This window comes from Pan paniscus, chromosome 4 (assembly GCF_029289425.2).
Source record: "Pan paniscus chromosome 4, NHGRI_mPanPan1-v2.0_pri, whole genome shotgun sequence".
Taxonomy (NCBI): Eukaryota; Metazoa; Chordata; class Mammalia; order Primates; family Hominidae; genus Pan; species Pan paniscus.
The window spans coordinates 172796267-172816281 of record NC_073253.2 but is presented as its reverse complement, the minus strand read 5'-3'; the positions used below and the strand labels follow the sequence as shown (position 1 = coordinate 172816281).

The window sequence follows — 20015 nt, the reverse complement described above, 5'->3', positions numbered from 1 at the left end:
TCTGTCTTCTGTGGCTTTCCTGATGGTCTCATTGACCTTTCTTCATCACCAAGGAGGATGTTCTGGCAGGAGGTCCGTTTTTGCAGTTAACCCCCCTTGTCTACATGTGCCAGCCCCGTGTTTTTAGCACGGGAGTCTGCCTGACGGATTCCTTCAGTGCACCCAACGTGCTGACAATTACTCTGTGTTTCCTAGAGCGTGACGAAGGCTCCTTGGGCAAGCCATTGTGTCCACCCGAGATACTCTCGGAGATGTTGCCAGGCTCTGTGAAGGTAAAGTCTTTTTTGTTTATCTGAGGTGGGAATTTTATTTCTCTTAGTTTCCATAGAAATTGAGATAAGAGATGATCATCTTACCATGTACATTATAGATGACTTACAGAATGTCTTGGTGGGCAGCTGTAAAGTCAGAGTCAATTACCAGCAAGAATGAATTCAAGATGACAGGTTCACTTAAAAACTCTAGGGCAGTAAGCATTTTCCATAGGAGAAGTGCTTTCTTCTGGAAACTAATGGTGAACATGCAATGAAAATAAACTTGGAAATCATGCACAGAAAACTTGTGCCTTTCCACGTGCCCTCTAGGCTTTAATTTGGGGCCCTTGTGTTGACTATTTTCACTATTTCCATTGGGTTTTCTATAATGTCAACAATGCAGAAAAGACCTGTGCACACAGGCCACAGTGTGGTCTGACTCTCATAATGTTTTTCTTTTCTCTATTTGCAGAAAGGTGTACGCTTTCCATCAGAAGGTATGTATTCTGGGTTTACTCTTTTTATTGTTTTTATTTTGCTTGCAATTCTAGGATGCATGTGTAGAACATGCAGCTTTGTTACATCGGTATAAATGTGTCATGGTGGTTTGCTGCACCTAAGCCTTGATCATGGCACTGCATTCTAGCCTGGGCAACAGAGTGAGATTTCATCTCAAAAAAAAAAAAAAAATGCAGAGAACAATCAGGGACATATTCTACTATGTTTAATAACATGATGGCCACAAGTGTTCCACATGCCCTTATTCAGCCCACACATCCAATACACAGTGCAGAATAAGAGCTCAAGGAAGAATTGGGGTGTTATTCTGGTGTCCATCACCCCAGTGGGATTTCCTGCACAGCTAGTTTGGAGAATGTTAGCGCCCCCACCTACTGCCCCCCATGATGGTCTGTCCTAGTGCTGGAGTCAGCGTGAGCATGAGCAGCAACTGACTCCGTGGACACATACATCGTGTTGAAAAGGAAGAGTGGAAGGACAAATAAGCTAAGTGCGGGTCATTTTTAAATGATAATTGAGTATTTTTAAATCTTGGTTTAATTCTGTTTGACTCAAAGGTTCAGTGAAGTCATAAGTTTTTTTGACTTCAGGGTCAGGCCAGACACAGAGTAGTTGACAGGCTTGATCACCAAAGGTTAAATTTTTTTGAAGAAAGGTTGCTTTTATGCAGTACAAAATGTTTTAGGAGGGATGATGAACAGCAGCAGCACATGTGGATCCTGAGGGGGAAATGACCTCAGAAGGGATCACAAAGGGAGGGCAAGTTAGCTCAGGTCAGATTAGGAAGGAGGAACCTGAGACGTTGTAGGGAAGCACAGCCTGCCCCTATGGTGTGCCATCTTTGAGATCAGCTGAGTGCCATTGATGAGCTTGCGTTAGCCAGAGGACCAAGGCTCTAGTTCCCATGGCTTTCCTCGTTGTCTCATTTGCCTGCCTGCACCACCAAGGAGAAAGGGCCTGCGGCTCCGTCTGGGGTAGCCCACCTTCTTCACACATGCCAGCCTCATGTCCACACCACCCAATACAACCCGAGGGATTCCCTCAGCGGAATCCATGCAGTGACACTTACCCTATTTCTCCTAGATCATCTAGAGGAGTTTATAGCAGGACATCTCCCTGAAGCATCCAATCAGAGTCTCCTCACTGTTGCCCATGTAAGTTGTTCTTTTTTTGTCTGAAAGGGGAATTTCATTTTCCTAGGTTTCTTTCAATTTCACTTGAATAAAGATAGGAAAATCTTACTGCCATGTACATTATAGATGACTTACAGAATTTCTTGGTGGGAAAATGTAAAATGAGAATTCATTACTAACTAAGAACTGATTGAAGATGGCATTCATAGATGACAGCTTCAGTTACAAACTATGTCAGCAAGCATTGTCCTCAGGAGAAAAACCTTTTTGAGAATTATGAATTTGCAACCAAAATAAATTTTAAATAATCTTGCACAAAAACCTGGTGCCTTTCTACAAGTGTTCTCTAGGCTTTATTTTTGTGGCCATTGCCTCCACCAGAATTTCCCATCTGGTTTTCTAATAGCACCAAGTTTAGAAAAGACCTGTGCACAGAGACAGCATGATCTTACCCTCATGGTGTTTTTCTTTCTCTAAACGCAGGCAGACACGGGCACCCAAACCAACGGTACGTATTCTGGGATCACCTTTTTGCTAAGGAAAAATCTTAGTGTTGAGAAAGGTGACACGTTCTTGCCTGCTTTTTCTGGAGAACCACTCTCATTGGAGCTTCCTATTGGAAAATGAGGTTTGGGAAGAAATTTCTAAGAGTGTACTGACGAGTGGTGACCATCCTACGTAGTCTCTGTTAGCTGCCGTGTCATTCTATGAAATCGAATGAGGTGCATCAAGGTGGGGGGCGGGTATAAGAAGAGAGTCTATGTATAGTGATTATGAATGTCTTTGGGAGGATGTGTACATTTCTCCAGATAGCATGCTTCCGTGTGCACAGCTCAACACAAAGATGAGTGTTGTAAATAAAAATTCCATTACCACTGCACACCTTAACGTCAATCTGCCCATTTATCCTCCACCACAGCTGTAGCTGAAGGCCAGTTTAATATCCCCAGTACGCAGTCGGAGATACTGCAGAGATGAATTTGCCAAGCGCTTTATCTCCTCAGTGCAAGAGGCAGAGGTGAACTCAGGAGTGGGTGGAAGGTTGATGCCATGGGCTACTACTCTGAAGTAATCACATGGTTCAGATATAATTTGTTGTTATGCCAGAGAGTTTTAGCACCTACGTGTGCATATGGAAGTTGCATGGCCTTCAGAAATCCCAAACACTGTCTCTCATGTAGGATTGTCTCAATGGTCACATAACTCAGTGTAGGAATAAGTACATTTTACAGTGGACTTTGGTGTGGTGACAAATGGGAAACAGACATTGCGAGGTCAGGCTTTTGGCTGCAGTGCTGTGTTATTTTCTCATCTCCTGATCCAAAGCAGAAAATAATCAGGCATGTTATATTGTATTTAATGGCATAAACTCCACAAGCCTTACATATGCTGCAGTTCAGCACACGCACCCAAGACACAGCACCAAATAAGAACCGAAGGAAAAACTTGGGTGTTATCCTGGTGCTCATCTTCTCTGCTGGACTCTTCTACACAGCTGGGTTGGAGAGGTTCAGCACCCCCACCTGCTGCCCCCATGATGGGCTGTCCTAGTGCTGGAGCCAGTGTGAGCATGAGCAGCAGCAGGTCCCATGGCACACACACACTGTGTTAAAAGGAAGAGCAGAAGGACAAACATCACGGGCCAAGTAGCGGTCATCTTTAAATGGTAGGATAATTGAGTATTTTCAAATCTTGGTTTAGTCTTCTTTAAAACAAAAGGCTAGTGAATACATAGAATATTTTGATAGAATTAATCTCCTCATTGAAGAAAGGTTGCTTTGTTTCTAGTACAGAATATTCTGGTCAGGCGTGGTGGCTCACACCTGTAATTCCAGCAGTTTGGGGGGCCAAGACGGGTGGATCACCTGAGGTCAGGAGTTCGAAACCAGGCTGACCAACATGGAGAAAACCCATCTCTCCTAAAAATACAGAATTAACTGGGCATGGTGATGCATGCCTATAATCCCAGCTACTCAGGAGGCTGATGCTGGAGAATCACTTGAACCTGGGAGGCAGAGGTGGTGGTGGGTTGAGATTGCACAATTATACTCCAGCCGGGGCAAGAAGAGAGTAACTCCATCTCAAAAATAATAATAATAATAATTCTAGGAGGGACAAAATACACAGCAGCAGGACATGTGGATCCTGGGGAGGAAATGACCTCTAGGGGATCAAGAAGGGAGGGCAAGTTAGCTCAGGTCAGATTAGGAAGGAGAAGCCGTCGATGCTCCAGGGAAACACTGTGTGGTGTGCCCTGTTTGAGATGGGTTACTTCATCTCAAAGAGGTCGCCTTAGCTAGAGGACCAAGGCTCTGTCTTCTGAGGCCTTCCTGATGCCTTCCTTCACCATTTGCCTTCCCTCCGCCATGGAGGATGGACCGGCAGCAGCTGAGTCTGTGCTGTGAACACACCTTTCCACACACGCCAGCCCCGTGTCCACAGCTCCAAGACCACCTGAGGGATTCACTCAGTGGAGCTCATGTGCTTATAGCGACTCTGTTTCCTAGGTGACCTGGAAGACCTGGAGGAGCATGTGCCAGAGCAGACAGTCTCTGAGGAAGCCACAGGGGTTCACATGGTAAAGTCGTCTTCTTTCCTCTGAAATGGAAATTTTATTTCTCTCGGTTTCTCTGTTTCAATTGAATTAAGATGTATACATCTCGCCATGTACACTATAGGTGACTGACAGAATTTCTTGGTGGGCAAATGCCAGAGTTCATTATCAACTAAAGAGTGGTTTCAGATGGCATCCACACTTACAAACTGTGTGTCAGCAGGCATTTACCTTAAGAGAAATGTCTTCTTCTTGAGAAAAATTTGGAATTGTCAAACAAAAACAATTGAAAATGTTGCACAAAAATCTTGTGCCTTTCCACGAATGTCTTCTAGATATCGGGGCCATTGTCTCAAGTACTATTTACCATCTGTTTTTTTAACATAAACAAGTGAAGAGAAGACCTGTGCACACAGGACACAGCCTGGTCTGATCCTCATAGTGTTTTGTTTTTCTCTAGATGGAGGGGGACCCAGACACACTGGCCGAACGTACGTATTCTGGGATCATCTCTTTGTTTAGGTTCAAAATATTAGAGTTGCAAAGATGGCACTGTTTTGCCTGCCTTTGTTCAAGAGCCACTCTGGTTTGAGCTGTCTGCCAGAAATGAGATTTGGGAAGTTTGGTTTAAAAGAATGCTAAGATCCAGTAAAGCACTCTAACCATGCTACTGTCATCCCTGGAAGCAGCAGTGTCATGTAAAGTGGGGTGGTACATCAGGGATGGGAGGGACAGAGGAGAGAGTCTATATGGAATGATTGTGGATGTCTTTGGGAGTGTGTGTGCATTTCCCCAGAAAACATACTCCCATCTGCAAAGCACAACATGAGGATCAATGTTCAAGAAAAATTCCATCACCACTGCACAGTTTGCATAAATCAACCCATTCATCCTCCACCACAGCTGTACCTGAAGATAAGTTTAATATCCCCAGTCCTCAGATGGACATGCTGCAGAGGTGAATTTCCCAAGCTCTTGGTCTTTTAAATGGAAGAGGCACATGTGAACTCAGGGATGAGTGGAAGGTTAATGCCATGAGCTACTACACTGAATTTGTCACAAAGCCCTGGTATAATTTCTTGCTAGGCCAAGTGATTCCAGCACTTCTGTGTGCATGTGGGAGAATGAAAAGCTATTCAGATCCCACACACTATCATTATCAGATGGTCTCAATGGTCAGCTAACCCAGGGTTTGAGTAGGTACATTGCACAGTGGGCTTTAGTGTGATCATTAATGTAAAACACACAGAGTCCTCAGGCTTTTGGTCTACAGCGTTGAGGTCATTCCTCAGCTCCTGTTCAAAAGCAGACAATAATCAGTGCCATACTCTATTGTATTTGATGAGATAATCACGGCAAGTCTTAGAAGTTCAGTGGAACCCAATCCCAAGACATAGAATCCAATAAAAAAAAGTCAAGGCTCAATTTGGGTGTTAGCCGGGCACCCATTTTCCCTGCTGGAATCTCCTGCACAGCTGGGTTGGAGAGGGTCAGTGCCCACCCCTTGCACCCCCTCGCTGCTCCCCATGACAGGCTGTCCCAGTGCTGGAGTCAGTGTGAGCGTGAGGAGCAGTGAACATCATAGTGCACACAAATTCTGTTGAAAAGGGAGAGTGGAAGAACAAATACCACATGCTAAGTAGGGGTCATCTTTAAATGGTAGGAAAATTATTTTCAAATCTTGGTTTATTTGCGTTGTACCAGAAAGTTAGTAATAAACTCTTTTGGCTAGAATTAAATCTCCTATTTTAAGAAAGGTTGCTTCTTATTCCGTACAAAATCTTCTAGAAGGGATGATAAACAGATCAGCAGCACATGTGGATTGTGAGGAGGAAATGACTTTGTCAGGGATCAATAAGAGGGCAAGTTAGCTCAGGTCAGATTAGGAAGGAGGAGCCCTATGAGACTGCCAGGGACACACAGCCTGCACTGCGTGGTGTGCACTGTTTGAGATTGGCTATTTTATGTTTATGAGGTGGCCTGGAGCTAGGAAGCCAAAGGCCCTGATTCCCTTTCTTCCTGCATCTCTCCTGTGCCTGCTACCCTCCTCCCAAGCCCACCTCAAGCAGTGTTACTGAATTGTTCATGAGCACCACCACCAAGGTGCTGACGGTCACTCTGTGTCCTCCTAGTTCTGCTCAGGGATGTACTTCAGGAGCTGTCCAGTTACAACGGCGAGGAGGAGGACCGAGAGGAGGTGAAGGTCAGGCCACCTGGATTTGTCTGAGAAAAAACTGTTGCTTTCTTAGCTTTATCTTATTTGGATTAAATTAAGATATGAGAATCTGACGATATATATCTTAGTTACACAGTGTCCTTGGGGGAAATGGTAAGTGAGAGTCTGTCCCCACTGAGGCTTGATTTAAGACAGTGGGAGAAAATGACAGCATCAGTCACCCATTGTGTAGCAGTGAGCCTTACCCATTTTGTTCTCTTTGGAGCAAAATCAGCTACTTGCCAGCCAACATGGACTTCAGAGGAAACATCCTCTGAGAAAAATGTGTGTCTTTAGTATGAGTCGATTTGCTCTGTTCTTCTTTGGGGTTCCTTTGAACACTGGTTTTTCCATCTTGTTTTCTAATGTCACTAAGTGAAGAAAAGTCCTGTGCTCACAGGACACAGCATGGTCTGATGCTCATAGCAATTTATTTTCTGTCATTACAGACATCCTTGGGAGTTCCACAACGTGGTACGTATTGGGGAACCCCTCTCATACTGATGAGTAATCCAGATGTTGAGGAATGTGGCCCTGTCTCACTGGCTTTCCTGTAGACAGGTAGCCTGAGCTGAGCTTCATGTTGTGAATCAGGACCTAGACTGTGATGGGAGAAATGGTTTTTCTAGATAAGAAACAGTGGCCACATTCTGCAGTCCCCGGGAGCAACTGTGTTCTCTGAAGGTGGGGTGGGATCCCGTGCAAGGGGCCTGCTCATGTCTTTTGTGAATTCATGTGGTGCCGTGGTCAGTGTGTCTGGGAGGGGGGTGTGTGGGTTTCCGTACTACATATCCCCAGAGTTTCTAGTGTCCACATTCTCAACAGAGATTTCCGTCACCGTTGCAGTCCTGTTGCAGGCACATGAAAAAATTAACTTGTAAGCTTCCAAAGTGTACAGTTTATTTCACGCACAGGACACTTTAATTAACCTAAAAGAAATCCTCTCCACACCCAGGCAAATTCTCACCGCACACCCATAGAACAGGACTGTGTCAGGATCTCTGCTGATTTTATTTTTTCATTCAGAATTCCCTGCTATACTTTATTTTCTAATAAACCTCACCTCTTCACAGGCCTTTCTATTTCCTCTTGCCACTAGAATGGCATGACACCTCACTCTAGCCCCTTCCCTCCTTTACAAGCCTTTTATCTACCAAAGCCCTCAGAACTGACCCTCCACCACCCATCTTGAGCAGGGAGAGTGGGGCAGGGCTTCTTCCTGTGCATTTAGACCCTGGAGCAGCCTCATGCTACAGCGAGTTCTGCTGGGAAACTGAGAAGAGAGGAGCCTGCAGCTGGGGTTGGGGTGAAATCACCCCAACTTTCTCCACTGAGGCCTCATATTGACCATAAGATAATGGGGCCCAGAATGGATAATTCCAGGGTCATGTAGAGTTTCAGCCTTGTATCCCTCAGCCTAGTCATGGTTTCTGTGTGCTCAGCTCAGAAAGAGCAACATGAAAAGAAAACCAAAGGGTTTGCCCTAGGGTCTGAGAGGCAGGGTGAGCACTTGCCTTCCTAGCATGATGGAGGGTGGCTCATGCAGTGCTGTGTTATTTTCTCATGTCCTGATCAAAAGCACAAAATAATCAGGCGTGTTATATTGTATTTAATGGCATAATCTCCACAAGCCTTACATATGCTGCAGTTCAGCACATACCCCCAAGACACAGCACCAAATAAGAACCGAAGGAAAAACTTGGATGTTACCCTGGTCCTCATCTTCTCTGCTGGACTCTTCTACACAGCTGGGTTGGAGAGGTTCAGCACCCCCACCTGCTGCCCCCCTGATGGGCTGCCCTAGTGCTGGAGCCAGTGTGAGCATGAGCAGCAGCAGGTCCCATGGCACACACACACTGTGTTAAAAGGAAGAGCAGAAGCACAAACATCATGGGCCAAGTAGGGGTCATCTTTAAATGGTAGGATAATTGAGTATTTTCAAATCTTGGCTTAGTCTTCTTTAAAACAAAAGGTTAGTGAATACATAGGATATTTTAGTTAGAATTAAGTCTCCTCTTTGAGGAAGGGTTGCTTTTTATCTAGTACAAAAGTTGTGACATGGTGACTGACGCCTGTAACCCCAGCACTTTGGGAGGCCTAGGCGTGCAGATTACCTGAGGTTGAGAGTTCGAGACCAGACTGACCAACATGGAGAAAACCCGTTTCTCCTAAAAATACAGAATTAGCCAAGCATGGAGAGGCATGCCTGTAATCCTAGCTACTCAGGAGGCTGAGACTGGAGAATCACTTGAACCCAGGTGGCACAGGTTGTGGTGGGTCGAGATGGCACCATTATACTCCAGCCTGGGCAAGAAAAGAGAAACTCCATCTCAAAAAAAAAAAAAAAAAAAAGCAAGTTCTGGGAGGGACAAAAAACACAGCAGCAGGACAGGTGGATCCTGGGAGGAAATGACCTCGAGGGGATAAAGAAGGGAGGACAAGTTAGCTGAGGTCAGATTAGGAAGGAGGAGCCCTGGATGCTGCAGTGAAACACTGTGTGGTGTGCCCTGTTTGAGATGGGCTCTTTCATGTCGAAGAGGTTGGCGTAGCTAGAGGACCAAGGCTCTGTCTTCTGAGACCTTCCTGGTGCCTTCCTTCACCATTTGCCTTTCCTCTCCACCATGGAGGATGGACCGGCAGCAGCTGAGTCTGTGCTGTGAACACACCTTTCCACACACGCCAGCCCCGTGTCCACAGCTCCAAGACCACCTGAGGGATTCACTCAGTGGAGCTCATGTGCTTATAGCGACTCTGTTTCCTAGGTGACCTGGAAGACCTGGAGGAGCATATGCTAGGGCAGACAGTCTCTGAGGAAGCCACAGGGGTTCACATGGTAAAGTCGTCTTCTTTCCTCTGAAAAGGAAATTTTATTTCTCTCGGTTTCTCTGTTTCAATTGAATTAAGATGTATACATCTCACCATGTACACTATAGGTGATTGACAGAATTTCTTGGTGGGCAAATGCCAGAGTTCATTATCAACTAAAAAATGGTTTCAGATGGCATCCACACTTACAAACTGTGTGTCAGAGGCATTTTCCTTAAGAGAAATGCCTTCATATTTAGAAAAATTTGGAATTGTCAAACAGAAACAATTGAAAATGTTGCACAGAAATCCTGTGCCTTTCCACGCATGTCTTCTAGATACCGGGGCCATTGTCTCAACCACTGTTTACCATCTGGCTTTTTAACGTCAACAAGTGAAGACCTGTGCACACAGGAGACAGCATGGTCTGACCCTCATGGTGTTTTCTTTTTCTCTAGATGCAGGTGGACCCAGCCACACCGGCAAAGAGTACGTATTCTGGGATCATCTCTTTGTTTAGGTTTGAAATCTTAGTGTTGTAAAGGTGGCGCTGCTTCACCTGCTTTTGCTCAAGGGCCACTCTGGTTTGAGCTTTCTGCCAGAAATGAGATTTGAGAAGTTTGGTTTAAAAACTACTAAGAGTCACACCGGGCACAGTGGCTCACGCCTGTAATCCCAGCACCTTGAGAGGCGGAGACGGGCGGATCAGCAGAGGTCAGGAGTTTGAGACTAGCCTGACTGACATTGAGAAACCCCATCGCTCCTAAAAATACAAAATTACCTGGGTGTGGTGTCACATGCCTGTAATCCCAGCTACTCAGGAGGCCCAGGCAGGAGAATCACTTGAACCCAGGTGGTAGAGGTTGCGGTGAGCCAAGGTTGTGCCATTGCACTTCAGCCTGGGCAACGAGTGAAACTCTGTCTCAAAAAAAAAAAAAAAAAACCAACAAACTGAGAGTCCAGTACTCTAACCATGCTACTGTCATCCCTGGAAGCAGCAGTGTCATCTAAGGTGGGGTGGTACATCAGAGTTGGGAGGGACAGAGGAGTGAGTCTATATGGAATGATTGTGGATGTCTTTGCGAGTGTGTGTGCATTTCCCCAGAAAACATACTCCCATGTTCAAAGCACAACACAAGGATCAATGTCCAAGAAAAATTCCATCACCACTGCACAGTTTGCATAAATCAATCCATTCATCCTCCACCACAGCTGTACCTGAAGATAAGTTTAATATCCGCAGTCCTCAGATGGACATGCTGCACAGTTGAATTTCCCAAGCTCTTGGTCTTTTAAGTGGAAGAGGCACATGTGAACTCGGGGATGAGTGGAAGGTTAATGGCATGAGCTACTACACTGAATTTGTCACAAAGCCCTGGTATAATTTCTTGCTAGGCCAAGTGATTCCAGCACTTCTGTGTGCATGTGGGAGAATGAAAAGCTATTCAGATCCCACACACTATCGTTATTGGATGGTCTCAATGGTCAGCTAACCCAGGGTTTGAGTAGGTACATTGCACAGTGGGCTTTAGTGTGACCATTAATGTAAAACACACGGAGTCCTCAGGCTTTTGGTCTACAGCGTTGAGGTCATTCCTCAGCTCCTGTTCAAAAGCAGACAATAATCAGTGCCATACTCTATTGTATTTAAGGAGATAATCACCGCAAGTCTTAGAAGTTCAGTGGAACCCAATCCCAAGACATAACATCCAATAAAAAAATCTCAAGGCTCAACTTGGGTGTTAGCCGGGCACCCATTTTCCCTGCTGGAATCTCCTGCACAGCTGGGTTGGAGAGGGTCAGTGCCCGCCCCCCACACACCCTCGCTGCTCCCCATGACAGGCTGTCCCAGTGCTGGAGTCAGTGTGAGCATCAGGAGCAGTGAACATCATGGTGCACACAAATTCTGTTGAAAAGGGAGAGTGGAAGAACAAATACCACATGCTAAGTAGGGGTCATCTTTAAATGGTAGGATAATTATTTTCAAATCTTGGTTTATTTGCCTTGTAACAGAAAGTTAGTAATAAAATCTTTTGGCTAGAATTAAATCTCCTATTTTAAGAAAGGTTGCTTCTTATTCCATACAAAATCTTCTGGAAGGGATGATAAACACATCAGCATCCTCCTCAGTGGATTGTGAGGAGGAAATGACTTTGGCAGGGATTAATAAGAGGGCAAGTTAGCTCAGGTCATATTAGGAAGGAGGAGCCCTGGATGCTGCAGTGAAACACTGTGTGGTGTGCCCTGTTTGAGATGGGCTCTTTCATGTCGAAGAGGTTGGCGTAGCTGGAGGACCAAGGCTCTGTCTTCTGAGGCCTTCCTGGTGCCTTCCTTCACCATTTTCCTTCCCTCTCCACCATGGAGGATGGAATGGCAGCAGCTGAGTCTGTGCTGTGAACACACCTTTCCACACACGCCAGCCCCGTGTCCACAGCTCCAAGACCACCTGAGGGATTCACTGAGTGGAGCTCATGTGCTTATAGCGACTCTGTTTCCTAGGTGACCTGGAAGACCTGGAGGAGCATGTGCCAGAGCAGACAATCTCTGAGGAAGCCACAGGGGTTCACATGGTAAAGTCATCTTCTTTCCTCTGAAAAGGAAATTTTATTTCTCTCAGTTTCTCTGTTTCAATTGAATTAAGATGTATACACCTCACCATATACACTATAGGTGACTGACAGAATTTCTTGGTGGGCAAATGCCAGAGTTCATTATCAACTAAAAAATGGTTTCAGATGGCATCCACACTTACAAACTGTGTGTAAACAGGCATTTTCCTTAAGAGAAATGCCTTCTTCTTGAGAAGAATTTGGAATCGTCAAAGAAAAACAATTGAAAATGTTGCACAGAAATCCTGTGCCTTTCCATGCATGTCTTCTAGATACCGGGGCCATTGTCTCAACCACTGTTTACCATCTGGCTTTTTAACGTCAACAAGTGAAGACCTGTGCACACAGGAGACAGCATGGTCTGACCCTCATAGTGTTTTCTTTTTCTCTAGATGCAGGTGGACCCAGCCACACTGGCAAAGAGTACGTATTCTGGGATCATCTCTTTGTTTAGGTGTGAAATCTTAGTGTTGTAAAGGTAGTGCTGCTTCACCTGCTTTTGCTCAAGGGCCACTCTGGTTTGAGCTTTCTGCCAGAAACAAGATTTGGGAATTTTGGTTTAAAAACTACTAAGAGTCACACCAGGCACAGTGGCTCACGCCTGTAATCCCAGCACCTTGAGAGGCGGAGACGGGCGGATCAGCAGAGGTCAGGAGTTTGAGACCAGCCTGACTGACATTGAGAAACCCCATCGCTCCTAAAAATACAAAATTACCTGTGTGTGGTGTCACATGCCTGCAATCCCAGCTACTCAGGAGGCTGAGGCAGGAGAATCACTTGAACCCAGGTGGTAGAGGTTGCGGTGAGCCAAGGTTGTGCCATTGCACTCCAGCCTGGGCAACGAGCGAAACTCCGTCTCAAAAAAAAAAAAAAAAAAAAACACCCCAACAAACTAAGAGTCCAGTACTCTAACCATGCTACTGTCATCCCTGGAAGCAGCAGTGTCATCTAAGGTGGGGTGGTACATCAGAGTTGGGAGGGACAGAGGAGAGAGTCTATATGGAATGATTGTGGATGTCTTTGCGAGTGTGTGTGCATTTCCGCAGAAAACATACTCCCATGTTCAAAGCACAACACGAGGATCAATGTCCAAGAAAAATTCCATCACCACTGCACAGTTTGCATAAATCCACCCATTCATCCTCCACCACAGCTGTACCTGAAGATAAGTTTAATATCCCCAGTCCTCAGATGGACATGCTGCAGAGTTGAATTTCCCAAGCTCTTGGTCTTTTAAGTGGAAGAGGCACATGTGAACTCGGGGATGAGTGGAAGGTTAATGGCATGAGCTACTACACTGAATTTGTCACAAAGCCCTGGTATAATTTCTTGCTAGGCCAAGTTATTCCAGCAATTCTGTGTGCATGTGGGAGAATGAAAAGCTATTCAGATCCCAAACACTATCGTTATCAGATGGTCTCAATGGTCAGCTAACCCAGGGTTTGTTTGAGTAGGTACGTTGCACAGTGGGCTTTAGTGTCATCATTAATGTAAAACACACACAGTCCTCAGGCTTTTGGTCTAGAATGGTGAAGTCATTCCTCAGCTCCTTTTCAAAAGCAGACAATAATCAGTGGCATATTCTATTGTATTTAATGAAGTAATCATCAGGCAGGATACCTGCCTCAACTAGTGGCAGGGGAGGTGAGAACGGACCCTGCTTCAGTGCAAGGTGAACTCAGCAAAGGGAGAGGGGCTGCTTCAGAGTCCAGGTGGTCCTTGCAACTCTCCTGTGTGATGTATAAGACATCACTTTGCCTTTTTCTCTGAGATAGTCTTGGAATTATTAGTCCGAAACTCTGTTTTGCTTTACTTATGTGTAGATGAATCCTGGCCATGGCTGGTCACGGAGGGGAAGGACTATGTCCTCCTCGTTCCTTCTCATCCCAGAGCTTAGCCCTGGGCAGCCCATCTTGGGCCCCAGTAATGTTCCAATGCTTCCAAACCCTTTGCTGAGATCCAGCGCCAGTGTGAAAAGGCTTCCTGCTCATCTCCTTCAATCCGTTGTTTCTCATAGTAATTTAGAAACCTGAGTGGATTCTGATCCAAGGTCACAGGAGAATAGGGTGGGCTCCTGAAGTCAATGAAGTGTCCCCCTCATCTCTACCCTGGCTACTTTGGTTCAGCTTTTGTCCTTGCAGAAGAGGCTGTTTTTCTGTTTACGAGTCCTCCTTTGCTGGACCAGGCTTTTTTATTTTTGTTGTGGCATCCCTGCACTTCACAGGGGGGCCTGGAGCTTGTTCCTGTGCCCCTGAAGTACCCATCCATGAATGATCAGATCAGAGCAGCAAACCACTCTGCCAGGAATCACCAGGGGGGAGAGTCACATCTTCCTCATCTTTGGGTTTAGACCTGTGCATTCCAGTATGGTCCTCAGTGGCATATGTGCCCATTCATGTTAAAATAAATGAAAAAAGTCATAACCTCCTCACAAGAGCCATGCTAGAAGTTCCCAGTTGCCAAAAGTCTACTCTTAAGAGAGCATCTCCATTCTCCCAGAATCACCTGGGAAGCAGCTGCTGTGAGTCTGGCCCAGGTTCTGTTCTCTGCACCCACCTAACTCAGTGCATTTGCATCAAGGCTGGAATCTCAGGTTCTCAGATTGGAAGTAAGAGATGCTATGAGCCAGTGTCGGTGAACAGTTGAAAGGGATTATTTCAGGTCCTCTGTCTTACCTGAAGGCTCACAACTGTGAGCAGTGCCTTCATAAAGGCCCCTGAGTTCACAGAGCCCAGGGAGAATCACAGTGGACAGAGCAGTAGTGCTAATGTTTGTGTCTCTGTACATGGGCTTATGGGCACCACCTCTGGATCCATCCAGGAGGAAATAGACTGGTCAGGTAGGGACCAACACTCCAGGGTTGACCAGTGAGACAGGGTTCTTGGGAATTGGGTTACACTTGTTTTGGAGCCTAGGATGGGATCAGTGAAGTGACTAAATATGAAACAGGTGTAGAAGTCTGACTTGGGATTTTTTGTATCTTAATGAGAAAGTCCTAAGAGTTGTGTTCTCATGGGCTTTGTGCGAGTTGTGTATGGCACCATCATTTCTTGCTCTGGTGTTTAAAGATTACATTGTGCAGAAGACCAGATCATTCCTGCCTTTGCCACAGCAAGCACCAGAGCCCTGGGTTTTGATGAGGTCGCATTTTTTTGTGAATAGAGATCACAAGATGAGTATGCAGGTGTAAAGTTGAGTGTGGGGTGGGACACAGCCCCACACAGGCGCTACATGATCCTGAAGACAAAAGTCCTTCATACGTGTGCCAGGAGGTGAAAGGAGCCCACTGTCTTTCTCTACACTCTCGGGACCTGCAACAGCACCTTCCTGTCCTGTCCTCACTGTCTGCTCCTGCTCTAAGGGTGCTCCCTGGGTCGGATGACATAGGGAATCCTTCCTCTGGGATTCCTACGTGTGCCCCAGCATCCTGGAGTCCTGAGGGCAGAACACATGATTGAGCACAGTTTTGGCCTCCACTCCTCACCCAATCCCATCCAATCCCAAATCCCTGTGCTTTGAATGAAACCTAAATTGGCTTTCACTGGAGAGGCCCAAGTCCAGCTGTTGCTCAGGGCCCTCTGTGGCTGGCAGGTATCCTAAGGGATATGTGTGGAGGGGCTGCTGTGTTGCTGTAGGCAGTGGCTCTCACCCTCTCTGTAGCCTGGTCCCTGGAATCCACTGGGCCCAGGGCAGAGCCTCTGGGCAGCTGGCACAGTGGTCACTTGTCTTGTCACACCCTCCTCTCTGGCTCAGCAGCCTTGTCCTTCTCCCCACACTCCAGTCAGGCCCAGCTTGTTCTCTGTGTCAGGTCTTCCAGGTGCCTTCCCTCCTAGTCTTCCCACAGCTCAGGTAAACCCTGGGAGGGTCCCCTCATTTCTGTGCTGGCAACTGCTGGCCTCACCTGCAGATTAAGGCAACTGGGACAAGGGGCTTTACCTTGAATTCTGTTCCATCGTTTCCAAATATTCAGAAGCTGCTGGGATTCTTTTGAGGGCTGAATATTTTCCAAGTCTCTAAGGTCATTCCAGGCATAGAACAGTCACTGTATCAGTGACATCGGCCATCATCACCTCCCGCAGGCCCCAACACAACCCCAGGCCTGTGGGAGGTGCTGCCGACCCAGGGTGCGATCCATGGGTTGATTGGAGGCCCTGGCAGTGCAGCCTTGACCTTCTTTCCAGTGTTCTTATATTGGAGAACAGTAGGACTGGTGGAGGTCCACAGGGAGAAAGGAAATGGGATTCATGAGGGAACAGAAACAGGCCCTACAGGAGGAGAAGGGAGGGAATTCCACGTCATGCACAGCGTTGTGAAGAGGGCGGCTGCCTCTTGGAGGAACAGAATGACACGGCTTCCCCTCCCTTGGCTCAGTTATGGAATGTGAGGGCTGGGAAAGTACGTGGAAAGTCAGAGGTCCCTCCCTCATAGCACAGAGGAAATGATACAGGCTGTGGAGAAGGCTCCAGAAATGAGCACATCAGAGGCTCTGGGGTTGGCTCCACAGCCCCAGGACAGCGGGGTCTGAGTGGTTCTCTCTACTCTAACTCTCCCCTTTCCTTCTTATGGCCACCCCATCACCGCTGCTCCTCGGGACACTCTGATGCTTGCTTCACAGAATTGGAAGACTCCACCATTACAGGCAGCCACCAGCAGGTAATTGATCTCCTCTTATATGCTGGCTGTCTTTTATCCTCTTTCTGACTCATGAGCTCCTTTTTTAGCTCTAGTCCTTTTCCTCTTTCCCTCTCTTGTGATTGTTCTCCTGAAGGACCTGGTCTCATCCCACAGTTGAGGTCCTCGGGTCTTCAGTGTCAATAAAATCCCTCTCCAGCTCTCCTGCCCACTGCCTTGGCATTGCCCTGTTTACTGGCCCCCAGGTTGCAGCTTTGAATCTTGCTGAACAACCCTACAGGGTCCAGGGGAGGGGGCTGGGCTGGGATCAGAAGAGCTGGACCCCACCCTGCTGGAGGGACCCCCCAGTGACATCTGGGTCTGCTCTGGGCACCGCCTTCACAGATAGGTCTTTTCCTGCACTGGCGTCTCTGGACATGCACAATTGTTCTCTTCCTCACAGATGTCAGCAAGTCCTTCCTCTGCACCTGCAGAAGCAGCAACAGAAAAGACCAAAGTGGAAGAGGAAGTGTGAGTGTGCAGTGGGCAGAATGATGAGGGAAGTAGGCACGTGCCCATGTTCTTCTTGGCTACGCTCACTTTCTTGTTGTCCCATCAGGAAAACCAGAAAGCCCAAGAAGAAAACCAGGAAGCCCAGCAAGAAAAGCCGGTGGAATGTCCTGAAATGTTGGGACATTTTTAAGATATTTTAGAGACCTCTGAAGGTAAGTGAAGGATGCCCTGAGAACATGCTCCAGGAAACAGACACCCACTCCATAGCAGCCCCTGAGCCTGCTGGGCTGAGCCCTCCACAGGCTGCTTAGTGAGGGAGACACTGAGGTGCTGGTCGCACCCCCATGTGCAGGACTCCAAGGGCTTTGCACTGTGTTGTCTGCAGTAACTCTTCAGCTCACCAACATCTCATTTGGGGGGACCTAGCTCTGTCCTCCCAGCCCCTTGAGGACAACAGGGAGCATCACTAGTTCATCCTGAGGAGACACTAGGGTTGACATGAATCCCCCTGGTTCAGGCCTCCTGGGAAAGGTGAGAGAGGGATGGAGGCACCCCAGGCTCCTTGTCACACAAGCGAGCAGCCCACCCGACCCAGTATTGCGGGCCAGCAGGCCCCTCAGTAGGTCCTGGTGTCAAGCAGGGGACATGGCAGGATCCAAGAAGCACTGAAATGTGTCCAGTCCCAGGAGTCCTTCAGCCTCTGGGGGGTCTGGGGGCCTCCAGTTCCAGGGGTCCTTCAGCCTCTGTGGGGGCCTGGGGTGGCCTCACGGCCCCATTTTTCAAGATGAGGTTGGAGGCTTCTGTATGTAGAGGGCACTGGCTTGGGCCAAATGCCAACAAAACAAACCCTTGAAGACATTTCAGGGCCATGCTCACTTGGGAGGGTTTGAGGACATGATTTAGCGAGCCTCTGTTTTTTAAATATATTTTCCAATCTTGAAATAAGGTACACATATGAATGTGTGTGTGTGTGTACATATACACTGTTTTTCACTCTTTCAAATGTATGTCTTCTGTAACCCTTTTATGCTAGAATATACAAACATGAGAAATTTGTGCCTTACCAAAGCATAATTTTAAAAATTACAAAGCAAAGACAGGTCCGGTGGGGATGCTAGAAAGACCAGGTCTTATTAGGCAATAACAATGACGTGCTCCAGGAAGCTATGCATGTTCAACGTGCAGCTCTTCTCCAGGAAGCTATGCATGTTCAACGTGCAGCTCTTCTCCAGGAAGCTATGCATGTTCAACGTGCAGCTCTTCTCCAGGAAGCTATGCATGTTCAACGTGCAGCTCTTCTCCAGGAAGCTATGCATGTTCAACGTGCAGCTCTTCTCCAGGAAGCTATGCATGTTCAACGTGCAGCTCTTCTCCAGGAAGCTATGCATGTTCAACGTGCAGCTCTTCTCCAGGAAGCTATGCATGTTCAACGTGCAGCTCTTCTCCAGGAAGCTATGCATGTTCAACGTGAAGCTCTTCTCCAGGAAGCTATGCATGTTCAACGTGCAGCTCTTCTCCAGGAAGCTATGCATGTTCAACGTGCAGCTCTTCTCCAGGAAGCTATGCATGTTCAACGTGCAGCTCTTCTCCAGGAAGCTATGCATGTTCAACGTGCAGCTCTTCTCCAGGAAGCTATGCATGTTCAACGTGCAGCTCTTCTCCAGGAAGCTATGCATGTTCAACGTGCAGCTCTTCCGTCTGGATGGCACAGAGGATCTGGGTGGCAAGGCAAGGTCACCACCCCCACCCTGTGTCATGAGACCTCCTGCTCCTCTTAGGGCCCAGGGGCATGGGACTCTGCCTGTTGATCCTGGTATGCTTGAAATTCCCCCGTTTCTCTGTGTCTGTTTTACCCTCCGGGGAACCAGCCCCCTGAAGGTGCCCGTGTGAGCGCCCAGGTTCAGTTCTTCCTCCATGACACTCACACTCTCTGTGGACAGATGACCCCTCAGCAGAGAGCAGCACACAGGGCTCAGTGCCTTGATATCTGAGTAGACCTGATTGTGGGGAGCTCAGGGGCCCCAGGTCACCTTCCAGGGCCCAAGGAGGTCTCTGAGACCTGCACACCGATCCCAGGGAGCCCCTCCTCCCTCTACTTCTGTGCCTCCCGAGTGACCCTTGCACCTCTGTCTGTGTTGCAGATTCCTCGAACACCAGGAAGGGCCCCGATGTGGGGATGTCAACATGGCTCAGACTTGATGTGGATCGTGATCATTTCGGGAAATGTGTTACTCCAGAAACTTTTATAATCTTTGCTTAATTTGTTTTTAAATACTTTCCTGGCTGGGCGTGGTGGCTTATGCCTGTAATCCCAGCACTTTGGGAGGCCGAGGCGGGTGGATCACCTGAGGTCAGGAGTTCAAGACCAGCCTGGCCAACAAGGTGAAACCCCGTCTCTACTAAAAATACAAAAATTAGCTAGGCGTGGTGGCGCACTCTTGTAGTCCCAGCTATTTGGGAGGCTGAGGAAGGAGAATCACTTGAACTCAGGAGGCGGAGGTTGCAGTGAGCCGAGATCATGCCACTGCACCCCAGCGCCTGGTGACAGAGTGAGACTTTGTCTCAAAAAAAAAAAAAAGAACAAAAAAATTCTGACTTTAACCTCTGTTTTTCAGAGGGCACAAATTGTTCTTGTATTGTTTCCATTTTACATTTTTTTCTTGAAGTTATTTTCCAATTGTTTTCATTCTTTCTGAAGTTTTGTTTACTCAGTTTTAAGTTTTTGTAATTTTGATAGACTTCTTTTGTGCTTTCATTTTCTTAATGACTTTTACCTCATTTTTAAACAAATCCATAGTATGG

At 47.1% G+C, this 20015-nt stretch overlaps 1 protein-coding gene across 3 annotated transcripts in view; it reads left to right on the top strand.

Moving 5' to 3' along the window:
* Positions 1 to 20015, top strand: part of LOC117980444 (protein FAM153A) — a 76659-nt gene that overhangs the window by 45802 nt on the left and 10842 nt on the right. For 2 of the 3 annotated variants that reach the window (XM_055113067.2, XM_063604323.1), the window contains 16 exons: positions 196 to 272; positions 727 to 751; positions 1857 to 1927; positions 2390 to 2414; positions 4414 to 4484; positions 4921 to 4951; positions 6593 to 6663; positions 7125 to 7149; positions 9438 to 9508; positions 9939 to 9969; positions 11980 to 12050; positions 12482 to 12512; positions 16705 to 16742; positions 17164 to 17231; positions 17320 to 17425; positions 19355 to 20014. In XM_055113067.2, coding sequence (XP_054969042.1) covers positions 196 to 272; positions 727 to 751; positions 1857 to 1927; positions 2390 to 2414; positions 4414 to 4484; positions 4921 to 4951; positions 6593 to 6663; positions 7125 to 7149; positions 9438 to 9508; positions 9939 to 9969; positions 11980 to 12050; positions 12482 to 12512; positions 16705 to 16742; positions 17164 to 17231; positions 17320 to 17413 — 800 coding nt within the window. In that variant the 3' untranslated portion in view covers positions 17414 to 17425; positions 19355 to 20014. The remainder of the gene's footprint in view (positions 1 to 195; positions 273 to 726; positions 752 to 1856; positions 1928 to 2389; positions 2415 to 4413; positions 4485 to 4920; positions 4952 to 6592; positions 6664 to 7124; positions 7150 to 9437; positions 9509 to 9938; positions 9970 to 11979; positions 12051 to 12481; positions 12513 to 16704; positions 16743 to 17163; positions 17232 to 17319; positions 17426 to 19354; position 20015) is intronic. The other variant, XM_055113068.2, reaches the window with a different exon arrangement.